The 23,830-nt window shown below is 46.7% G+C and overlaps 1 protein-coding gene and 1 long non-coding RNA gene across 3 annotated transcripts in view; one reads left to right on the top strand and one right to left on the bottom strand.

Annotated features, from left to right (window-relative positions):
• Positions 1-20,040, bottom strand: part of luzp1 (leucine zipper protein 1) — a 28,388-nt gene extending 8,348 nt beyond the window's left edge. For both annotated transcript variants that reach the window (XM_057058440.1, XM_057058441.1), the window contains exons 1-4: positions 19,791-20,040; positions 10,989-11,047; positions 2,368-2,710; positions 76-2,287 (exon numbers count right to left, since the gene is read on the bottom strand). In XM_057058440.1, the coding sequence (XP_056914420.1) occupies positions 76-2,287; positions 2,368-2,499 (2,344 nt within the window). In that variant the 5' untranslated portion in view covers positions 2,500-2,710; positions 10,989-11,047; positions 19,791-20,040. The remainder of the gene's footprint in view (positions 1-75; positions 2,288-2,367; positions 2,711-10,988; positions 11,048-19,790) is intronic.
• A 46-nt stretch (positions 20,041-20,086) lies between these two features.
• LOC130539825 (uncharacterized) lies at positions 20,087-22,954 on the top strand. The gene is made up of 2 exons (XR_008954229.1): positions 20,087-22,541; positions 22,659-22,954. It is a non-coding gene; the product is annotated as an uncharacterized LOC130539825 (long non-coding RNA).
• The last annotated feature ends 876 nt before the right edge of the window (positions 22,955-23,830 follow it).

Here is a 23,830-nt window from a genome sequence, read left to right on the forward strand (position 1 = left end):
ATTGACAACACTTGTGAAATTTAACAATATATAAAAAATAAATGGTTTTATTGCAACCCAACCCTATGAACTTACCAATGAGGATGTTACTGGTAGATGTATGTCGTTCCTTGACAGGTAAGGGCTCACTGGACACGCTGCTGCTGCGACTACTGGTTCTGGAAGAGCTTGGGTCATTGGGGTAGAAGGTTATACTGCTGGTCATTTTACTGGTGGTGGTAACAACAGGTTTGGTGGAGATTTTGGGTTTCCCATTTGTAGACAAAGGTTCTGAAATCATCAACTCCTTCTTGTCGAATTCAACAATGGCAGGCTTGATGACGGCCTTTGACCTCAGCGCCTCACGTGGGCTGTACAATCGCTGGATCTCAATAGCTGATGAGGTGCAGCCCTGGTGACCTCCATCATCGACTGGTGTTCGGCTGTGAAGCTCCTCGTCAAATGAGCTTCTGGTAGAAGAGTCCTCTGAATGTGAATCATGGATGTGAGCGTATCTGGAGTATCTGCTTGGTGCACTCCTGCTGCTTAAAGTTGGGCCCGTCTCTGTTGCGGTCTCCGGCTCGGACGGCCTTGAGCCAGTGGACTCAGTTTCGGAGGCAGAGGAGTGACCCTCTGATCCCTGGTCACTGGTCAGCAGTGGGGAGACGTGGGAACGGTACGCGGTGTACGAGCCATTTGCTTTGGAAAGAGTGGATGGAACAGATACAGAGATCGCTTCTTGGACCTTATCTGCAGATTCCTGGTCTGAGGCAAAAGGCGTGTCCTTCTCTGAGGCAGAAACACCGCTGACGGTGGACGTGTCCGCCATCCCATCAGAGTTGTTGGACTCGCTGTCGCTCCCTCTGTTTATCACATCAAATCGCTTATGAGTGGTCCTCAGAGGCTTCTGGTCAGTGACGGCTGGAGGGTATCGACTGAGAACAGATGCTTTTTTAATATCACCAGAGCTTGTGTTTGCAGAAGAGAGCGCCGCCGCTCGCGTCTTCTCATCCGTCCCTTGTCGGGCGCCATAATCAGATGTAATTGCAGTACTTTTCGGTGTCCTCCTACTCTTGTGAGCAGGACTCAGGGCTCTTCTAGCAGGTTTGGGGGAGCTCTCGCCCGAGTGGCTCAGCTCTCTGCTCCTTAACTTGGTTTCCCGCCTGTATGTAGGAGACTGATCTCTGTTCTTGTGTTTGGGGGAACTCGGTTCCGAGACTGTTGCAGAACTCCTGTATCTGGGCTTTTCTTTCCTGAAATCTTTCACAATCATTTCTTCACCCTCAGCTTTGCCATTTTCCAGGACCTTTGCGGGGCTGTTGGGGCAAATAATAGTGCTTCCGTGCTTATCCAAACTAGTTCCATTTCTTCCGATTCCTTTTCCACACAGCTGCGTTCGGAGTTGTTCCACCTGCTCACTTAGCTGGCGAGTTCGATTTTGCTCCATCTGGAATTTCTCATGGAGTTCTCCGTTTCTGGACTCGGAGCTCTTCAGGTCTCCCTCCACTATCTCCAGCTGTTTAAGGCGGTTCTTGAGCCTCTCTATCTCCTGTGTCAGCTCCTTAACTTTGTTGTCCTCCTCCCGTGAGCCTTCCCGGCCGCTGTTCTTCTCGTTCTCCGATTTGTTGACCAGGACCACGTTGTCGTCAGTCAGCTTCATGTAGTCGAGGCTCTTCTTGCGTCCCGCCAGTTTACTTGTGAGGAATCCCTTCGAAGACAACTCGTCCTCAATTCGTGACCTGATGACATCAGTGTGGCCAGGGTCTGCTGATGAGCCCAGGCGTTTTTTCTGGAGCTCCAATTTGTCTGTCAGTCTCAAGATGATCTTCTCATCCTCTCTCTGTTTCTCCAACAGCCGTTTGCGCTCGTTCACGAAGGTCTGAGTGAATGTTTTAAGTTTTTCCAGCTCTACAGATAAAGCTTGCTCTGCCTTTTCCAGTTTGGTCTCGGACCCCTCCATCTCCTTCAAGCGCGCTTTGAGGGCATCCAACTCCGACGAGAGCTTCTTGGTTAAGTTCTTCTCCTCATTGAGGCTTAGACAGAGCTGGCTGCAGTCGGACTTGCTTTTCCCAAAAGCTTCTTCCAGTTTTTCCAGTTCAGTCATCCTCCGCTGGAGGCGTTCAATTTCTGCCCTCAGTTCCTTCGTGACACTTTCCTCTCTTTCCAGTTTTTCTCTGACTGTACGACAGAGGTCTTCAGCTTTGCGTACCTCCTCATCTTTGCCCTGGATTTTCAAGAGGTTTTTCCTCAGAATGTCCACTTCGCCAAGTAAAGATGAGTTGCTGCCTTCTGCTTGGATGATTTTGTCCTGTGGAAAAGACAATATGTAATTAAGCTTGCCGTAGCCTTCCCCACTGCATATTAAAAATACGTGCACTCAATACTGACCTGTAAATCAAGAAGTTCATCCTCGGACTTTTGAAGTTTAATGGTCGCTTCTTCCAGTTCATCCAGCCGTCGGCTGAGACTCTGCAGCTTGTGCCGCAGGTGACGGTGTGTCATGTCTTTACTATCAGACATGGCTGCAGAACTTTAAAAGTTATATCCCGTGTTTGCTGTGTTTAGATTATATGATGACGTTTCAGGAGGTCCGCATTTGTGTAAAAGTGACATGAATTCCTTTAGGTTTAAAGGGAAGTCCTTAATTATCTACGCAGTTTTGTTGGTTTGGTGACTGTGGCTTTAAGGCTGGTTTTCCTTCAGAGGGGTCATTAGCGGACAAATCTGTCATCTGGAGGAGGGAGAGAGGAAATAACACTTAGTTAGCCGTGATTTCTCAATGACAGTCATTTGCATTCTCAAAGGTTCACTTGATGAGTGAGGGGAAAAAAAAGAAAAAGAAAGCACAGTGTACACGCAGCATTCTGCACCTTGTGATTTCACACTTCCATCTAATTGCTTTAACCCAAATTATAGAAGGAGACTAAATAGGGCCACACACCACTCCGTCTACTCTACGGTATAGGCACACTTGAAAACAAATCCATTCCAGAAAGAGATTTCAGTTTTCTACTTGTTTGCATTTTTGCACCCATCCTCCATTTGCCATTGAGCCGCTGTTTGTTTCTCCTTGCTTGTCCTTTAAAGGAGATGGGGGTGGCCCTGCTTACATGTATGCATGAGTATGAGGGTTTCACCATGCCTGCACAGGCTTGCACTGCCGCACGCCCTGCTGATGTATTCCCTATCGATTTCCTCTAGCTTGCCGGTTCTGCTGACAGCAGCATCTCTCAGATATCTACACAGACTGCACACACGCAACCGTCGCTGTGGCAACCGTTACACATTGCCTTACAAACACCTCATCATTCACTCTTGCTCCTGGGTGTTATAAAAACCTAATATCATAATGTAGTGGTGTGAAGCACTGTTAGCCAGGGTGTTGTACATGTTTCCAGCCGCGTGTGGACACGGGGACTTGTCATTCCACAGCATGTCGTATATCTTCCATAAAAATGAAAGATAAAGGGGATAAATGCTCTTTCTAAATCCTGCGTCTCTGCTTTGGCCATCATTCTGCTGAAGGATTCATCATTCAACCCTCATGACTCGGCGGCAGACATCGACCCGAGGGCAGGACTTCACATTTGCACGCATGATCACTTTTCGCTCCGCTTGACAAATGCCGTTTTAAGGCTTTAGCTTTACATGCACATCATATTCTTGCTTTAGATCACTTTAACTGCTCACCACACCAATTTATTAAATGTGCTCCCTCGTTTCATGTCGGAGATAAAACAAGACACAACTTGCCATTACAGTTCACTTCAGAGGAGTTTTACATTTTCTATCATTTCATTTGACGCCGCCGTCCCACGATTCATTTAACAGCTTGACCGAGGCAACAATCTTTGAAGGTCAATGTGGCAACAATTACCTAATGAAAAAAATCTTAAACTTAAATCTTTTTGCTGTAACATTTAATTTACTCTTTCATGAGGTCTGGTGGTTGGGTAATCTCAGCAGAATACAGGCCTGTATGGAAATACCTCATGTAAATTAACTTAAAGAGAAGAAAGTGTGGTAACGTGCGAAGAAGAAAGAAGCTCTAGGCATCATTTATACCCATCTATGTCTAGGTGAGGCCATTTCTTTCCTCTGTTGCGATCAAGTGGATGAACAGATCCAACAGTGCCTTGACAGATCTTGTTTCGGTAGAGTAAAAGCACTGTGACAAATTCCCAAAAATTCAGAGAAACCGGAGTGCGCTCACTGGCACACTCCGGGTATAATTCTTTGTGACAGCTCTTCACACAACACCATGCAACTTAGAGGAAATTTAACCAAGACTCAAGAGCCACTTCTTTAATTTAATAATGAAGTACTTCACGTTTGGTCTTGATTATTCTCCGATCGCCGAAGGGTCGATTCGCGTAAATTTCACTGATTTCGGTAAATTCAACAATTCTGAGGGCAGCCCATGGTGTTTGCTTAGGTCCAGCTACTCCTGCCTTGGCCGACTGCCTACCACTCCTTTCATTCTTTCTTTATTTCTTTGCCAGCTCTCTACCTCCCTCCCTCATCTCTCCCCTCCATCTCTCTTAGACACGCACACCAGCGCAGCCAAGTGGGTGCTTTTAATGGGCGGCGGTGCGTGCAAAGTGACTCTGGCAAGAGCCAACCTCTCCCAAACTAATCAACATACCTGATTCACTTATCACAGGGCCGGGGCCTCACCGACAACACGCCGGACAAGAAAGGGGAGAATTATGAGGGCCGTCCAAAAAGGCTGGAATGCAGAAGGTCAGGAATTTCTTACAGGTATGATTAAGGCCAATATCTATCAATAATCTTTGTTCCTTAAAGGGCACTGATACAAACACTGGTATTGAATGACAAGGCAAGAGGAAATCCTGGAGGTGGGTAACGTTTTTAGGCATGTAAACCGACCTCTACAATGCAAACACATTCCTCACAACTGCCTAACATGGGGGCTGCCTGCTCTTAACCAGGTCATTGACAGCTTGTTCCAAGCCCACGCCTGACAGGGCATTGTCTGGAGTTTATAGCCAGACCCTTGGGAGAATATAAAAATATTTCTACTTTTTTTCCCCTAGTGTCCTCAGGGCTTTACTTAAAACAGAGCTACTTGGAGCTGTGTTGTGTAGCCCAAGAATTCCAGTAATATGGTTTCTATTTGAAACAACTGTTTGCATTGCTTTCACTGTCCCAGCGGTGTGGTAAACATCTGCTCACTCATCCATTGAGCCGGGCTCTTTTTTCGGCTTTCACTTCCTGAAATTTTGACAGAAATTGACCTTCTGCAGAGGCTCACAGCCTTTGTTAAAAAAGACTAGGGAAGTTCACGTCTCAAGTTTGTTTGACCCCACCTTATGTGACCCGTGGGTGCACTCAGTACTGTTCTTACACATGGCTCCATTTGAAGCCCCTGTTCATGCAGAAGCACAGGTACCAGCACAGCTTCATGCACATCACTTCAGAGGGGAGAGGGGCTGAAAAGGAGACCTCGGTACCCTATCAAATAGAGCTGGTGCAAGTAAATGTGGCCAAAAAGTCGATGCTACGAGACTGCGGCTGCTGGCATATTCTTGGCTTGAAATTAACATTAACAGAATCATACAAATGAACCATAATCACGTGAAACTTAATTAGCCAACCAGTCAAAGGGAGAGGAAAGTAACCAGAGACGCATTCATTTTGTCTTAAACCAACAACACCAAACTGAGGCCGTTGCAACAACAAACACAAAGAAAAAGGTCTCTCTCTTTCTAGTCTCACAAGCAGCAACATTACAATCATACACCATATCATTAAGCTTTAGCCACTCTCTTCCTGTCTGACTGCTCCCTTTAGTACATTCTGTTCCCTCTATGAAAGAGAGAGGGAAGAAATGGGGGAAAAATCCCATCTCCATTGCACTTGACTTTAGGTTGGTACTTGTGGTTCTGAAGCTATTCTGCCCTGTAAATGGTTAATAAAGGGCCCCAAGTGGCATCAAAATGCTTAAATCACACCTTTGTGTCATTACCAGCTTGTGTCCATATAAAGGTGTGTGTGTGCCAGACTGAATTTGTCACCCTGTGGGGTCCAACCACGGTAAAGGGCCCGTAATTTTGGGTCAAAAATTTTAATCATTATATTTCATGATGACAGTGGAGTTTAAGATAAACACATGAATTGAGGTTTCGTGAAGGTTTGAGGAAAAGCTTGGTTGGAGTTGAGGTGAGGGTTTGGATTAGGCTGCAGAAATGAATGGAAAATGGAGTCAATGTAAAGGCCCCAATAATGTAGTCATTTAAGACCGTGTGTGTGTGCGCGTCTGTGTGTGTGTGTGTGTGTGTGTGTGTGTAGCAATGAAAGCCACAAGATGGTTAAGATCTGAAGCATGGCCTTCATGTTTTGTTTTTTCTAACTCAGAACGAGAACAAGGACATCCCACAATGTTCCTTTTGTTGTCTGCTGCGCTGTCATAGCTCGGCTTTATTAGAACAAACAGAACTGTGGATCAAACACATATTCTTGCTGGAGTTTACCACAAGTGTCAAACATAGTCGACTGTTGTCTCATTAATGGGTCATTAAGTGCGGATGCTTCAGTTTGGCAGCCATCGGGAATTTCAAATGGAATTTTACAGAAAGCCTTTCAAAACATGTCCTAGCCCACTAACCTTCTTCTTATGGCTTTTCAAGGCCTCGTCTCTCCGTTTCCTCTGTCTGGCTACATAAAGGGTCTCCTGGCTCAGCTTTAAACCCACAGCCTGTACAATATATGTAAAGGAGCAGCGTTACAAGACGAGAGGGGAAAATACCAGAGGGGTTGAAAGGGAAACTACCAGAGGTTTAATGCAATGGTGGGGCAGACATAGCAGGAAGGAGGAATTTCCACAAGACTTATGTTGTCTGCCCCGTTGGATCTAATGCAAGTATGATGGTTGTACACATTAGACCAAATTTCTGTGCGAGGCTGTTTAACTTTTGCAGATGTAACTGTCGAATCCCTCGGAGCTTTTAAGCTTGGCTTGGTCGCTAAACGCTAAATTAGAGCATGTTGTTGATCAGATATCAGCGCTACATGAAGGATTATACACAGCGGCCACAGCTGCTCTAAAGTAGAAACAGAGCGGGAGGGGATGTAAGTTCCTCCCCAAAAACAACCCCACAAAAAACACATCCAGTTATTCCGGATGTTCTTAGGGGAGAAACTGCAATCAGAGTGAATATTTACACTGAATGTTAATAATGAATAAAGGAAAGCATCATTTTTGGTTTGTACAACTGCCTCTACGCTAGCACGAGCTCAGCCCGCCGCCCTCCTGTAAACGTATCTCTGCCAGTCACACGTTCACATGCAGGGTCAGGAAATTGAAGAGGAGTTATTTTAGTGTTGCATGATAAAACAGGAACAGGACTCAAATAGAATAAAAGCAGGATTCCAGATGTGTTTGCTGGGAAAAGAGCAACGGTCGTGTCAATGAAAGTCACTAGAGCCGCTCATTGTGTGTGCTCACTGTCCACCTTTTAGAAAGTCCAAACCAACAGGACAAACCCTCTGGCGACAGATAATAAAGAAATGAGCAGAATTACGAGGAACTCTCTGACCGTCCATTACCAGGAGCTTCTCCCAGGACTTCCTATTTAAAGCTAAGCTCAACAGCTGTTGTGGAGCTCTCAGGTGTCAGGAGACGTCAGCGTCCGCACACTTGGGAGGAGCCGCGCAACGCCATGAACACCTTGAGCGGGGATGTGCATGTTTCGCTGCGTCCAACTGATAAGAGAATATGAAGCCATCACAATTTGATGACACGTAGATTAAGCCCTGGTGAGCAGCAGACTGTGATACAGGGCGAGTCAGACAGAACGAGGGTGTGGTAGACAGACAAAGGTCAGGAGCGTCAGCGACGGGTCATAAAGAACACAGACAGGCTTTTGGGTCTGGAGTTAGAGTGATGGCTCACACACAGCAACATAAATTGAGTCAGGTACAGTATATGTATTAGGAATTATGGACACGTTCTTTAACGAATAAATAAAGTTAAGATATGGCATAACCTTGAGGAATGTGCAGCCTTAGCACATAAATTCTGCTGTCGGCTTTATATCTAATCATAAAACTGTAAAAGCTAGATTATCACTAGACTCGCTTAATGAATAAATAAAAAGAATACTTGTAGACTTTGCCATGCTGTGGTTATTTATTTCTCCAGTGGAAAAAGTTGGGGATGGTCCTACAGCCCTTTATGAACCATGCAATGTTAATTATCTACATTGATTGTTGTTGATGAAGGCACCCAAGTAGTGAGACCGCCACGTTATCACGGTAATTCCAACTGAATTTCATTTTTATTGCTTGCAGCGGAATGATCACGTTGTCCCTGTGTTTTTGTGTGCACATTAAATGTAAAGTCCCAAAGAAATCACTACTTTTACTGCTTGCTGACAGAATACAAAGGTTTCATTTTGACCAAGAACACCCTGGAGTTGGACAAAGGCTCTGCACACACAAACACTCAGTGGGTTCCCTCAGACAAATTGCTTGCTTATTGTCATCAGTTACCATTTAAAATGATATAATCAAAGCCCCCGAAATGGGAATCACGCAAATAAACCCTTTGACTTGCTGAATAACTGTTTTATGCCGTGTGCCAGTTCGAAAAGGGTCGTGGCGTCTGCGAAATGTTACAGAAGGAGGGTTTCTGCAGACTGACACGGAGAATGTGAGAAATACAACTATAAACCAGGTGCCATGGAGCGAGCAAATGCATTAGCAGACAGAACAAAGCGGTGAGAGGAGATTTATGGCAAAAAATGTTACCTCGGATCCATTATTTACTCATCACAGATGGACTGGGTTATAGAGTGTATGGGCTTAAATCAAGCCACGGCCTCAGGCACATAACTCTGTAATTATATAAATAATAGAAAGGAAATCCTGCCTCTGCATTTAAATCAATGAATTGATTTAAATGCATCAGCGCTGGCGCGATTGACTTACTGTTACCCTAATGGTTAAGGAGATGAGATGACAGCAAAATATACGACTTTTCTATCTGAACAGCTCCTTCGTGGACACGTCAGGGGGTTTGAGCGCATGGCTCTTCACCCCGCCCGCCGTCTGGCTGCTGGCAGAGTCTGGTAATGCAACACCAGCCTGAGACTTGGCGATGAACGGAGACCTCGGTGGCTCTCTCAGCAGGGAGCGGAGAAGAAAGTGCCTGCGTCAGCGTCAGCAGAACGAGGCAGCAGCGAGACGTGTGGCGTGACTCTGCAGAATGCAGAGCAGGTAGCTGCCAGAGATTACTGCAGCAGGAATGCAGCACTAGCTACAGGAAGGAGGGAGAGCATCAGCGCTAGCAGGAGGGAAGTACCTGCATTTACCTCATTTTGGCATTCGGAAAGGAAATCTTAGGTGCATTTTACCAGCAAGGATACCAAATTCATCGTGCTTTTGTTGGAATCCCAACAAGCATCCAGGGGTTTGCATAAGGGGTAAAGGCCAACGCAGCTGATGTTAGCATGCAGACGTGTTTTTACAGATAATAAGGCTGTCGCACGTAAACAGGTTTAACAAAACGCTCTCTAATCAGTCTTCTCGGGGAAAATTGATGCTCGTGTATTTATGTAAATATGAAGCTATGGCCAGAAAACATTTAGCTTGGGGGAAACAAAGCCCCCAGGAAGAGTGCCAGGCTTTTGAAGCCAAGTTAACATAGTGGCCAAACAGTGTAATTATGTCACGTGACGCAGGGGCCCGAAGAACTGGTTTCCTCATAGGCTTATACTGAGAGTGGCCTCACAGCAGAGAAGCTACACTTTTGAGCTCCGCAAAAGGAGTCTTTTCAAAATTTCTGTCTACATTTGGTGTAACAACAAAAGTGGAGGGTGTAGAAGGAAGGTATCGTGAAAATCTTCCAACTGGTTAGGGTAGTCCTAATCCTAATTCTTTCCGTAAAGTATCAGATAAACCAGCATTTTCCTAATCGTTGCCTAATAGTTTAGAGTCCAAGGACCAATTGATTGGTTTAACAGCCATATACATGGCTGAATCAGGGGTGTCTTTATTAGCTGGATCCATTCCCCGTTTTGGGTTTCACAATATTCAGCTTGAACGGGATGTGAGCCATGCCAGCATCCGGAATAATAAATGCAGATAAATGCAGTGAGGATGCACCGAACACGCCTTCGCCACATATTGATTATAAGCTGTTCTGTTAGATGTTGGCGAGACAGCGACACGTTCTGTCAGCGCTCGCTAAGGCCGGATAAGATAAACTAACACACGCAAAGGTCAACTTGTCCCTGAGCACGAGGAGTGCGAATATTTATGAATATGACTGTGTTCCACATACATAAAGTGCAACGAATGCCTGCCACTCCTGCGTGAGCTCAGGCTGCTGGGAAGGAAGTGCGGCGCCGGCGTTTGTGCCCAACGGGAAATAAACTCACAAAGACCAGAGGAGCGGAAGAGAAAGAGGGACAAAAGGTGGGTAAAGCAGCGGGGGAAGGACATATCTTAAAGTGATTTATTAGAATCTGGACTCCTTCTTTATTCTACTTATTTCTGTGCAATATCAACCCTTCCGCTAGTGTCGGTGCTATAAAAGAATTACAAAATTACCAGAACTTCATCAGTATCATTGTCAAGAAATCAGTCGCTGTCGAAAACAAAACCAGAGGACGATGCTTTAGAGAAGCCCGTAGCTGGACTTTTGCACTTTAGTAAATAACAGGTTAATGATTTTCCTCATGCACAAATGTGATTTCAGTGTTCTTATCTTAGCCTCTCAGAGAAAATTAAGCTAAGACTTATTTCCCAAACCCTCTAGTTCTTTAATCAGCTCAAATCAAGTCCACAACACAATTTTACATCCGTCTCCAAAATATAGATTTTGGCCATTTGTAGCAAAAAAAAAAAAAAGTGTCTTATTACTGGATTTTGCGGAACTTTAATATATTAAATCATCAAATTTAATTTTGATAGACTCTTTGTTTCCAACAAAAACTGGAAAAGAGGAAAAAGTCAGGGTTAACTGAGGCAAAAATACTACTTACATTTGAGATGCATCCTTGTATCGGTCACACATTAATCTCGTCCTTCCAAAGTCTCCATTCTGTAGGTGAAAACACACAATCAAGCCATGAGGATTGTCAAAGTGGACACACACACACACACACACACACACACACACACACACACACACACACACATCATCATCTTTCACCATTGTTATGTTTGGCACTTGGCAAGGCCCCGAGCCTGAGGCCGAGCTGACAATGCGCTCACTGTAGGGGCGATCGTTCGCAGTCAAGCTAACAAGCTAAGAATGAGCTAACTGCTCAGATATGGAACACATTCAGGACCTTTGCAATAGACTCATGCATGAGCAGACAGGCAGTGTTTGGCCACAACAACAGAAGGCCCTATTCAGTTCTCAGGACAGGCACCGCGCACACAAACACACACACGCACCATTATCATAAACATCGTCTTCTTAGAAGCTCTCATCCGCTTCAAAACATGTGCCTGGCGAAACACACAAGCGCACGCGCACACACTTCCCAGACCTGGAGCATTCCACTACAGTAGCATTCCATATGTTTGGTTAAGCACAGAGAATCCAGATTTAAGATTGGAGTCTGGAGTGAATTTAAAGGATATGAAAGGGAAGTAAAAGCCGGGGGGAAAGACACGGATGAGGGGGCTGAAGAAGAAAGAAGATTTCTGTCAACAGCAAGCGCCCAATGGGCATACCAGTACAAAAGACATACATGTGTGAATGAGTGCACAAGCTAATCTTTTAACGAAGAACGCCATGTCCGGGTATTTCTGAAAGCTCAGCGACAAGAGCGGCTGGGAATGAAATCTGAAATGGGCTGATGTCACTGGCAATGAAATGTTGACACCAGACGTGAGTGATGTGCCGAAACAGCCTTTGATACTGTAGATATGGCTGGGCAGAGACAGTCGCTCCTGCCACTCAGCTGCTCGCAGGTCACCCTCTCCTTCAAATCCAACCCAACGCTGTTGCTCACATCAACACGCGGGTCTTCGCTGTTGTTCAGATATTAAGTCAGTCTGTGGCCTCATGACACAGAAAGCATCTCTCCTCCATTCAACGTGTCAAGTTTGGGGAACGTTACTGGTAAATCACATACTTCAAGGTCTCATCCGATCGGAACTGTTCCAATTCAGAATACACATGTATGGCCACACTGAGCACCGTTCACACGTGGAAAGTTTCCATTCATACACACTCTGTCAGCGTTTGGTGTAATTATAATCTGTTTTGGGGCAGTCCCCACACTTCCTCTTCCATTACATCAACATGTTGTTCTAATATATGTGAACTGACACAGAATTGTCCACACACACATGAATGTTTCCAATAATCTAAAGTTTTTACTCGGTGTGTGTGTGTGTGTGTGTGTGGTGTGTGTGTGTGTGTGTGTGTGTGTCGAGCCCTTGGGTACCAGATTCTCCCTGTCCGTTGGTCTAAAGGGGGACATTTAAAATTAGTGCATATAAATGTAGCGTGAAAAAATGGGAAGCTAAAGAAAGAGAGAATGGGGGGGGGGGATCGTGTTCAATTTCCTCTATGGAGAATATTTTAAAGCCTGAAACTACATCCAGAGTTCGACTGCCCAGGCGGGCCTCGTCTGTATGGAGCCCATTTCCTGAGTGTGATTAGAAGAAGGCAGTATAAGAGTGTGTGTGTGTGTGTGTGTGTGTGTGTGTGTGTGTGTGTACGTGAGTGCGGATTGAGGGTTATGGTTCAGAGGGGTCGGACAATGTTTTGTCTACTGAGGAGGAAAATGGGATGCCCAGATCAAAAACACTGAGCAGGGCGGCTGGAGACAGAACCAAAGGACAGAAGAAGGAGAGTGAAGCACATGAACCCCACAACAGCTGAATGACAACACGGGCCTGTCAGCTTTAGCTAAGATGCCAGGTGGGACTCCACGACCCTCTTAACTGCCCACTGGGAACCAGTGAAAGCTGTGGGGTTGTCTGGATACAGGTGTCCAGTTCCAGGACACGTCCTCACAGTTCCACAAACAGCAGCTGAGACGTTCACATGCAGGACTCCTGATAACTCGGATCAGTCTGTCAGTAATACAGCTTGTGATGTCACTGACGGACACACAGCTCAATACAAAGCTCCCGAACCTTTTTTTTTTTTTTAGTCATCAAGTTTTGTCCTTTAGTGAGTAAAAGGACACGTAGACCTTGTGAATAAAAAGACTTGATCAGGAATGTTAAAAGGTGGGCAGGGCTGCGTTAGGACCCATTATCCTGGTATTTCTACAATCCCTGAACAGGCAGTATACACCTATAAAAAAAACAAGAGAAACTTTCCCTGCTGGTTCCATTTTCCAAACACTTCCTTCTGTTGTGTGTACTGGACCCTGCCCAGGCCACAGCAGGCCATTCCTTGACTGGCAGAGCAGAATTGATAGGCCGCTATTGTTTCCTTTTAAGGTCAATCGTGTCTCGAATGCTTTGGCATGGCTGCGAGTGCAGATGAAGCAGGCCTGTAGGAGAGATAAAACACTCATTTAATGCATTCTTCAGTGAGCTCGCACCTAGAGATGGAAAAGGAGGCAAAGACGGAGATGCCATCGCAGAGAGAGGCTATTTAGGACAAGTACCGGCGCCATCCGAGAGGCAAAATGGTGCCGATGAAACACTGAATTAAACATTACAGGGCGCATGTAAAGTACCACATTTACACCACTACGCAAGTCCCTATAAATAGCACTGATTACACTAATTATGCAGTAAAATAACAATAATTAATCCCACTGAGTATTTCTGAATAGATGGACAGTTTTGACGGACATCTTCCTGTAGTGACTTTGGCATCTCAGAGTAAAAACCAACCTGTGTCGATGAATATATCAAACGTGTAAATTAATGGGGACTGGTTGAGGGGTGAACCCGGCCGGGCCGCCCAAAAAAAGCCCCAGATGCTGGGAGAAAAAGGGGGTGCTGGTCCTACAGGCAGGACCATAAACTATGCCTGGTATTTCACAATGTTTCCCAGTGCACAAACGAGCCACTCAGGGGCTCAGGGGTGTTAGAGGATTCCTGGGAGGCTCCTGCGTCTGAATACAGCTCGTATGGAGCCAAACATACGTCTGACTGTAGCCGAGCCAGGCGACCGGCTCTGAACCAGTAGCAATTAAAGCTCGCCTTTTAATTAACTATTACTTTAATGAGAAATAGGGAGGAAGCAGATGTCACATTCGGAGATTCTGTGGGTGTTTGACAGGCATTTTGGATAATAGCTGTGGAAATACTGTCAATTTTTCCTCCCATTTTGTGGACTTTGTCGCCTAACGCCACGTGATTCCGACTCTTAGCCCCAGATGAAACTCCACCAGTAAAGGTTGGTATTCAGGAGTCAAACCTACTGTCTGCCAACTTCCACGAAAGACCCTCCGGCCAAAATCCCTTCCAATAAGAAACGCAACATAAAGAAGAACAGGGATTCAGAGGAAGGAAAAGGAGGCTGAAAATAGCCCCGCAGTCAGGGTCTCCATGCATTGACCCCAGGATTACAAGAGTTACACAAACACAGAGGGATGGGTGAACAAACACACCAATGGGACACAAACCTGCTCAGATAATAGCCAACTGGGAACTGTTCAGTTTCTAAAATGTCATCAAGTCTACTGATAGAATGAGGCAACATAAAGTCAAAAAAGGAGAACAGGGAGCAAAACAAGAGAGCCTGTGAGAAATATACGAGGGGAAGTGAGCATTCCCAAAGCCGCCGTGGTGTCTGAGCACTCCTACTCTGAGACCGTGTATATTTTCTGATCACAAGAAAAATAATCAGTAGAAGGAACTGTATTTCCAGAGCCACCCCGGAGATCTTCGGATTAGAGTCAGGAGTGTGGAGATGCGAGAACACGCCCTCCGTGTACTCAAGGTGTGAGCGCCGAGAAGGAGCGTGTGAGGATCCAAACGCAGACGTCAACGTACGGGGATGAGTTCAGATCATGTTGACACAACTTTCACGAGTCCAAAGTCCGTCAACTCCATTCCAGAGGATTGCGTCACTTTCTTGCTCCTCAAACGCTCCGCTTTGGAAGCATCTGTCCTGCGCTGATTGGTACTGGCAGCTCCTTTTATTTCCCCCATTTGAGGTGGTTTCCTCATCCACAGCAGTGAGATGAAAACACACCAGACGCATCAAAGCGCCAGCGAAGCCGCCGGCACGTCTGATGTTGTCTGGGCGCCACCCTGAACCGGCCTCATCACAGGCAAGACAGGAAGTGCCAGGCGCTTGTCTGCTGTTAGACCAGTTCAGCGTCATCTGGACTCACACTCTGAAGACCTCCTGCTGAACCCAACCTCTGCCGCACCGATATCAGCAGCTGTCCAGCTGCAAATAACAGCCCGGGAGTTCAGAAGCTCCACGGAGCGTAAGCTGTAACTATAATTCTACAGAAGAAAGGCAGAGAGAGACGTATTATAGCTCTGGGCACATAAACACTCATTAAACCATCGTGATGGTGCCCAAGACACACAAACCCTGCTGCTGGCTGAAGCTTCAATATTTACCGACTGCGTCCATTTATAGGTATTAAGGTGGTTGCAGGCTGGGTGGCAGGTCGTCCCCGCGAGTCTGCAGGTGGCAAGAAAACCCCTTTTTCTGCCCTCGCTGCCACCTCACGGTGTGTGTGGTGATCGTCTTTGCCTTGACAATGATCGGTCTGGCGGGCCGGCCAGACCTCAGAGAAGAATGCATCTTGAACCAGACTGGAATGGTGCTGAACTATGCCAAATATGCCCCTGAGACCCCCCCCCCCTCCTCCTCCTCCCCTTTCCTGAAGACGAAGGACTGCTTGTTATTCCCCCACCCGTCCGAATTCCTGCGCTGTACACGTCGCTGAGCCCATGAACTGGCAGAAGACAGTAACAACAGCGGTCTCCACGCAGCTGACCCAGACATGTTGAGGGGAACCGTTTAGGATTTCCAAATTCATTAAGTCCTGAACATACGTGTGAAGCAGAGGATATTTAGGAATGTTACAGGCCTAATGGCGAGAAAGGAGATAAGGCAACACTCCGAAGGTGGGAAATACTGAGGAAGGGAGCTAAAACAATAAGTGTGGTTGAGGAATTTCAGAGGAATGTTTTACATTTGCTTCCATCCATTAAACGTGTCTCCTCTCCTTTCTCCCTCACTCTCTCCGGCTTGTTTCCCCTCACACCTCACTCTCTCTTTTCTTTTTAGGATTGATGAGGGAGCCGTTCCCTCCGGTGAAGGAACAGAACACACGCACAGGGAACCTTTTGTAAAACAACTTATTGGAGCCTGAAACCACCCCCCCCTCCCAAAAAAAAAAAAAAAACAGTGCTAGAACCTGCGAGGGGAAAGAAAAACAGAAGGATGAAACCTGACAGCACAGTAGCACGGTGACCCGGATTATGGTCCAAACTCCAGCCGCGTGGGGCGCCGGGCCCGGCTCTGCTGCCGATTAAACATTACAAACCTGCAGAGAACACCTGAAGCTATCTGACAGCCACAAATACACTTCAGGGAGGAGTGTTTGGCTAAATAAACAAGGGCTCAGCACAGGGTGAAGCGTGGGAACCAGAACCACAACATGTAAGAGCTCAGGCCTGAATCGGAATCTTTGCAGTCCTGACATCAGCAAAGACATGAAAATGCAGCTCAAACTCCACATACCTGCTCACCAAACATTAAATGGACCGGGTTTATCATTAAACATCAGCCTTTCTTCCCGGCCTCCCCATCACCTACGAGGTTCGATAACTGCCCTGGAAATGAACTTAAAAGCCAGAGGATTAGCAGGAACAACCGGAGGTGCGAGTTAAAAAGGGTACACATACTGTAATGGTGGAGAAGTGTATTAGTTAAGGGTGCGATTGTGAGGGAGCTCGTATGAAAAGGATCTATTTTTGTGATGACGCAGAGGTGTTAAAGCGTTAACACCCACAACGGCCCATATGCGAGTTAACGAGAACCTCGGCGAGCGGCGCGAACGCTCCCGGATGTGCCTTTTAAATGACGTGGAGACAGATTGACACGAGTGGCAACAACGTGGAGGAAAAAGACGAGCGAGGACACGCCGACCTCCACAAATGATGAGCAGAATGTCTTTTTTTTTAAAAAATAACTATTTGTAGGGCGTGCGCACGGCGCCGTGTCTGGTCGCAGCTACAGCTGGCCTGCGTATTGTCAACAGCAGCCTCTGTCCCGGATACCGAGCCTATTATTGCACGATCGCAAAACACACACACTCGCGCTCACTCACAAAAGGGGACGGCGGCTGTGTGTGGGCTTCATGCTCTCGGAGAACCTGATTCATCTGTACTATTTCAAGGAGGCCCCGAGTATACCACTAATAATAACCATGTCAAACCAACACCATCCGCTTCAAATCCTATCTGAGCTATCTGTTACAGCTCCGAGGAAGTGTAGGCCTCGCTGGGACTGAAACTAATCCAGGCTACGATTAAATCATCAATTAACCGACGACTGGACCGAGGCAGAAACGCCAGTGACAGAAGCTAAAGTGCTACTTTTATGGGAGGTTTGAACAGTTGAAAATGCAGCAATATCATAAAAATACATGACATCACTGTTTATAGAGCGTAATTCCATCCCGATGTGACAGTCCTACACCAGCAGAGGGGCCTCTGTGCACAAGCCTCCCTGTGAGGGGTGTTGGTGAGACCTCCGCCAGCGGGCTAGGTCCAACATTCCTGTCGGTTTGATTCCCTCAGGCAGAAAACCTCAATTTTTTTTCTTAATTTAATCCCCGGGGCAGTCATTTAGCTGCTCGCTAATCCCCCAGGTCCAGCGCTTAGTCTGATAATTACCCTTATTGGACACCCGTAATGATGATTTTGGTTGCATCCAAAGCTGCACTGATGGATGCGTGATTGTTAGCTTGGCTTGCAGGTGAGATTTGCACAGCTCGGCATCACTCTAGCGAGCACAAAAAGACCCATAATGGTGGGCTAACGTTAACACCTAGTCTCGCAGCGCTGAGCCATCATGTTCAGTAAGAGTAACGTCGGGGGGAGCACGGATCCAGCAGCCTCTCGCCCAGTCCTTCGCTGGTATTCTCGTTAAATTCCCCCCCCGAGAATCCCAAACTGTCAGATAAAATGCAGACATTCCCTCCACATGCGGTGTCACAACCTCGCCTAAATATGACGCAGGGACCCCTTTTCAGCTGCCACACAAGTGCCTGTTCAGGCTCCAGGGGAAAAGTGGTTTCACAGGAGCACCGGTTTGGTAGCTAAGCTGGTGTAGTCCACAGAGGGCTGGGAGCCAGCCTGGAAAGTCATCAGAGGCTTTTTTTTTTGTTGTTTTGTGCGTCTCCTTCGTGTCTGAAACAGGTCAAGGCAGGTCCCCTCCATCGCTCTCCCTCCCAGTGCTGTTCTTTACGAGCCCCACCTGGCAGAGCAGTGTTCTGCCACTACCGCCAGCCTTTCTACCTGCACAGTCAGCTGTGTTGCGGCGAGGCAGCACAGGGGCACATTGTTCAGTCGGGGTTTCGCTCTCTCTCGTCTGTTGACCGCGTGGCGCAACGTATGTCAGCTCACGTGACGCAAGACAAACGCCTTTCTCCGGAGTTGGTTGAACAAATCAACAAAGTAGGAGAGCAGGTTTGGCCTCTTAATATAAGATGTTTTGTGCAAATATTGCACAGCGAGCCAGAAACTTTGCATTTTTATGCTCTGGCCATTGGGAAGGAAGGGGGAAACTCCCCCTTTGAGCTAATGAAGTTATCCTTCTGGAGTTAAGAGGGGCTACAATCAATTGGCATTTGTGGAAAAATATGCCTGTCAGTGTTTCCAGAAGTTGCAGGCAGCATCTTCAGACCGCTCATTCATCGGCTGACGTCTCCGCGACAGAAGGAAAATCACATTACACTTGCGTAAAGGGAGAAAAGCAAGAGGTTTGTTCAGAACACAACATTTTCTCCTCGGATGTTCTGCCATCGCAGGTTTCCTCACTGACCTTGAGCACTAGATTTACGCGTAATCAGCTGGCAGATACTCTAAAGGGGTTTAAAAAAAACAAGAAAAGGCATCTGTTTGCAGTTCCAGGCTGCTAAAATAGCTTAAATAACAGCTGATTTCCAGCTCCATGTTTAGTATGAAAATCACTTTTACCCTGTTCTGCATGACCTCATTTTCGCTCTTCCTGAGCTTCAAAATGTTGAATTTAAAGCCCATTTCACTGCTCAAATATGTACATACACAATATTTAATCTTCTTTGCACCTGAAGGTAAAGAAACAAGTGAATTTGGGGATCTAGCTAGCTTGTGTCATGGCTAATCATGGAAGACTCCGAAAGATTTTGGCATCTTTGGCGAGGAATTGAAGGGTATTTCCTTTAACATTTGATACAACTACATTACGTGGGTGACAGCGGGGGAACAACACACACATTTCAGGTCTCATCTCAATTAAAACACACATTACGGACGAAATAAGCGGCGATGGGCACCTGTATTAAATGCGTCATAAAGCGCGTTGGCACAGGCTAACAGACCGAGCGCGTTGGAAATGTTCAGCAAAAACATCGAAATGTCGGCAAAAAGATAAGCTGTGAAATGTTTCAAGGGTCTCCAGTTTCACCAGCTGGAGCTTTCGCCGCAGTCCTGGATGCTTCGCCGAGCAGAGGAGGAGGACAAGCAGAAGGGGGAGGAGGGTGAAAAACTTGCCGCAGTTCAGACTCCTGCAGTCCCGACTGGGTCCAACTCAGGAAGCCGCTGACCGAACCCGCCTGTTCGCCTCATCCCCCCCGCACACACACAGCCCAACACCGGGGAGGAAAACAGGAAAATTCTAACTTTACCTCGGCTCTTCCGCTGCCGGGAGAGGGGAAGAAACGCCGCGGTATATCCACAACTTTCCCCGCTCCGAGCTCATGCGGGGCGGCAGGACTCGCTGAAGCCGAGGACAAGTTCATCCGCTCCGGAGGCCCTGCGGAGCTGCGCCCGGTCCCCGCTCCCGTCCTTCTCCTCACTTTCGTCGGCTCTTTTCCTTTCGGATATCCACCTCCCTGGCTCGTTTCAGATCAAACCATCACATTCCAACGCGTCCTTAACAATGAAAAAAAGGTGGGTTTTCCTTTTTTTGGGCCGCCGGAGGACCCACCCCTCGGGATGACTCTGCCCAGTCTGACCGCGGAGAGAACGCCCTTCCCGGCCCACAGGTCCCGCCTCCCTCCACCACATCCACCGGCCGGTGGGGAGGACTCGGCGCAAGTTGCGGCACCGCGGAGCGCTCGGCCTTCATCAGACAATGTAACATTTTAACTCCCGCTGAATATTTTCTATTCTCCAGGTATTAAAAAGGGTTTTGCAACAGCGTAAACTAAGAGCACTTAGTGATACGCAATAAATCACTGCATGATAGCCGTTTAAAATATATACATGTTGCACACATGTGTACTGTCTTTTTATTAATTTATGTGCACCGCATTAACCATTAAATGTGTGCATAATAGGTGATTAATGAGTGTTTCAGTGTTGTATGTGGGGGAAAACTGCACCATTGTTGTGGCAAACGGGTTGACGCTTTATTTAATCCTATCCTTTCCACCCGGGTCATCTCTGATGTTGCCGAGCAGGTTGCAGGACTCAGATCTCGCTCTCTCTCTCTCTCTGCTTTTCAAGCCAAGAGCCACTCAGAATGCTGATCCCACCAGAAACGCTTATCAATCTGCGGTGCCACTCTTTTTATTGAAACTATGGAGCCGGCTGCAATCACACAGCACATGATTATAGCGTGAAAGTGATTTCATCTTTGGTTATTGCTCTCAGTTGCATAACGGGTAAATGAATGGAGTCATAATATAAAATGGCTTTTAACCCCTGAAGAACATGCACACTCATGCAGTCTTACACTGTGTGGGCCTCCTTCTAACCGTAACTCTTAAACAGGACTCTAAACCTGACCAGTTTAACCTGTTTAGGGTAGGAACTAGTAGTAGGGAATCAGCAAAATGGACATTTTTAAGCTCTGTTGTGTTGACATCAATGCAAGCCTACTATTATAAAATCACAACACATATAATTTTCCCCCTGAAAAGAGATAATACCACTATCAATGACATCAGCTGGGCTCAATTCAGGAGCATGACCTGCAGCCATTCCAGGAGCGCTGCCATTCCCTCTCTAATAATGGCATGGCGCGAGCATGGCGAGGTAAACAAAGCCACGGTGTTCTTTCTGGATGGGGGAAAGTAATAAAAGAAAGTCAAGGCATAGCCAGGCAAGCCCAGATTCCTGAAAACCACAGCAGGAAAACCAAGCCCTGGTGTGTGTGAGTAATCTGTCTGCATACATTCTGTACAAATTACATGTCTGTCTTTATGTTACTAATGTTTTTGGGGGGAGTTTGGATGAAGGCACAGTTTGAGGGGGAAATATGGTTTCAGGGCCTTATCAGAGAGGTTCAAGTCCAGAAATCCATGCATATCGACCAATTCTGTGAAGGCGAGGCCATCTTTGTCTTTTTGAGAACATAAAAATCACATGCAAGCACATGCAAAATGCCAGGAAACTACGGTATAAGGACAAGGCTGCGGGGACAAATGCTGCAAATACACCCCGAGGCAGGCTGATCCAGGAAGAGCCCCAACATCCTTCCTCCTCACAAACATCCTTCGCCACCGTTTGTCCCACCGGGTTTATAAACGCCGCAAATCATTATCAAATACTCTCTGGGATTGGGAGCAGCTGCAATTTCACTGTGTGTATTACAAATTTCTGAGCACATTATCTTCTCCAGAGGGGCTAATCTCTAATAATCTGGCCCAGGTCACCAAAAAAAACCCATCATGTACAGACACCAGTCAGGTCGACGCAGCCACCTGACGCCATTCCCCTCATCGAAACGAGGACTTTAGAAATACAATTAGACAAGAGTAGGAGGATTAAGTTCCTCTGTGTGGCCGGCGCTGTAATTTTCCTACTTTTTGTCCCTTTTACAGCAAGGATGAGGGTTAATGCGCTTAATTCACTGTCCCTGCAGAGTGGGCTACGGCCAGTGTTCAAACAGATGTAACCCTGATGGATTAGAATGTGGGGCAGATTGTGAGGCAGGCTAATGCTCAGAGCGACCCCTTTTAAAGACACACAGAAAGCAACTTAACATGGCCCCTCCGTGCTTTTGCTGCAGCATCAGCTCATCATTTTAACAATCAGTGATGCAGGAGGAGGATTTATGGTGTCCCTGCTGCCGTTTAATGCTTAAAAACTGGCCATATTTTCAGCTAAAATCATCCTGGTCCTTCGCCATCCAGAGAGGTATAAATGACTGGGCCTGTTTAGCCCCCCCCCCCCCCCCCCCCCCCCCCCCCCCCCTCGCCGCCGAGCTCACTCACTGCAGGAGGGCATTCCTCAAATCTCCGCCTCTGGCATGTAGTAAACCTGTCAGAGTGCCCCACGCTCCAGCCCTACCCCTCCACCAGGTACTTGTCTCCCTCTGCTTCATACTTTCTGCTCACTGTAGGCCTGCTGCCATGTCCTGCCCTCCTGTAACGCTTCCCACCACAGCATTCCATACAGTATCTGCCGGAGGCAAAGTGCAATGAATCAAGGTGAGGCGAAGGAGCAACTGTAAATAGGCGTTAATTGGACACGGAGAGCTGTAGACGGGCAGATTCCACCCTTTCTCCCTCCCGGAGGAATGCACAAGTCTGTTTTTTTGTCTACAGATGTTCTGGGATGAGAGCCGCCATTCCTATTAAAGAATAAATTCTGGCCCCATTCCATTTCTGGCTGCACACCTGCACAGAAGGCACAGCCACACCTCGGTGGAAGGATTCTTCGGACTGACCTGTGCAGCAAGAGTCAAACTCAGTCTTGCAGGATGCCCCAAAGAGTCACTTATACAGATTTACGAATGTTTTGCATTGACATATTCTGTTCCATGATATATTCCTCTATTTATGATGAAATGGAACCATAAAATGCATTCACGCTAATCTAATAAACTCACAACTGTGGCTAATTTGTCTCATTCTATATTCATCTAAGGTCTTGCTTTCATATGTAACATAGTTCCCTCACTGAGGTTGGATCGTCTGGGAATATAAAAACTACAGGATTGCTTCTGCCTGTATTATATTAGAAAACAATTACAGATGCTTTGCTTTGGAGCACATCACGTCTGACATAGGCTTCTCACTGAGATCCATCTTACTCACTTGCTGTGGAATCTTTCAAATCCACACCCCAAAGCAAAAAAAAAAAAAAAGTCACATCGTGAAGACAAAAAACAAAACAAACAGAAATTAATAGTGTCAGACTGTATATGCAGCAATGGCACGGCAGTTCTGGCACATCCTGCAGGCCATAACCGCCAAGGAGCTCTTGTTTCACTGCCAGACCATAATAACAGCAATAAGGTTGTGGAGGCTCGTTAACCTTCATCTTGGAATTACACTGTGGCAGCAGGGAGAGGAGCCTGTGCTGTGTTTTCTGCCTGTATGTCACATTCACCACATAAGTAGCCGAAGCTGCAAGGGATGCAAGGGCAGATGTGAAGCTGTCTGGCGCCTCACCTGGCCTCAAATCACAGAGGCAGCGTTTTCAACCCCCAACACTGGTTTATAAGCGTGTTGCGCCACCTTGTGGTAAGACTTTAGTATTACACCCTCATCCGATACTATAACATGTATCACGGGCTATTACCGGTAGATGGAAGTTCCTTTAAATTTGGACATATATGACATCTTAATATAAACTGTTGAATAATGTTGCGCTCTTCACGATTCCACACATCAGAAGGTGTGCTGTAAATTTACTGAACCTGCAGAGTGACGTTTCCTGAGGGTCAGTTACGCAATCAGGTCGAGCTGTAGTTACCCCAGTGCAGGCGGAAGTT

The sequence above is a fragment of the Takifugu flavidus genome, chromosome 16 (assembly GCF_003711565.1).
Source record: "Takifugu flavidus isolate HTHZ2018 chromosome 16, ASM371156v2, whole genome shotgun sequence".
Lineage (NCBI taxonomy): Eukaryota > Metazoa > Chordata > Actinopteri > Tetraodontiformes > Tetraodontidae > Takifugu > Takifugu flavidus.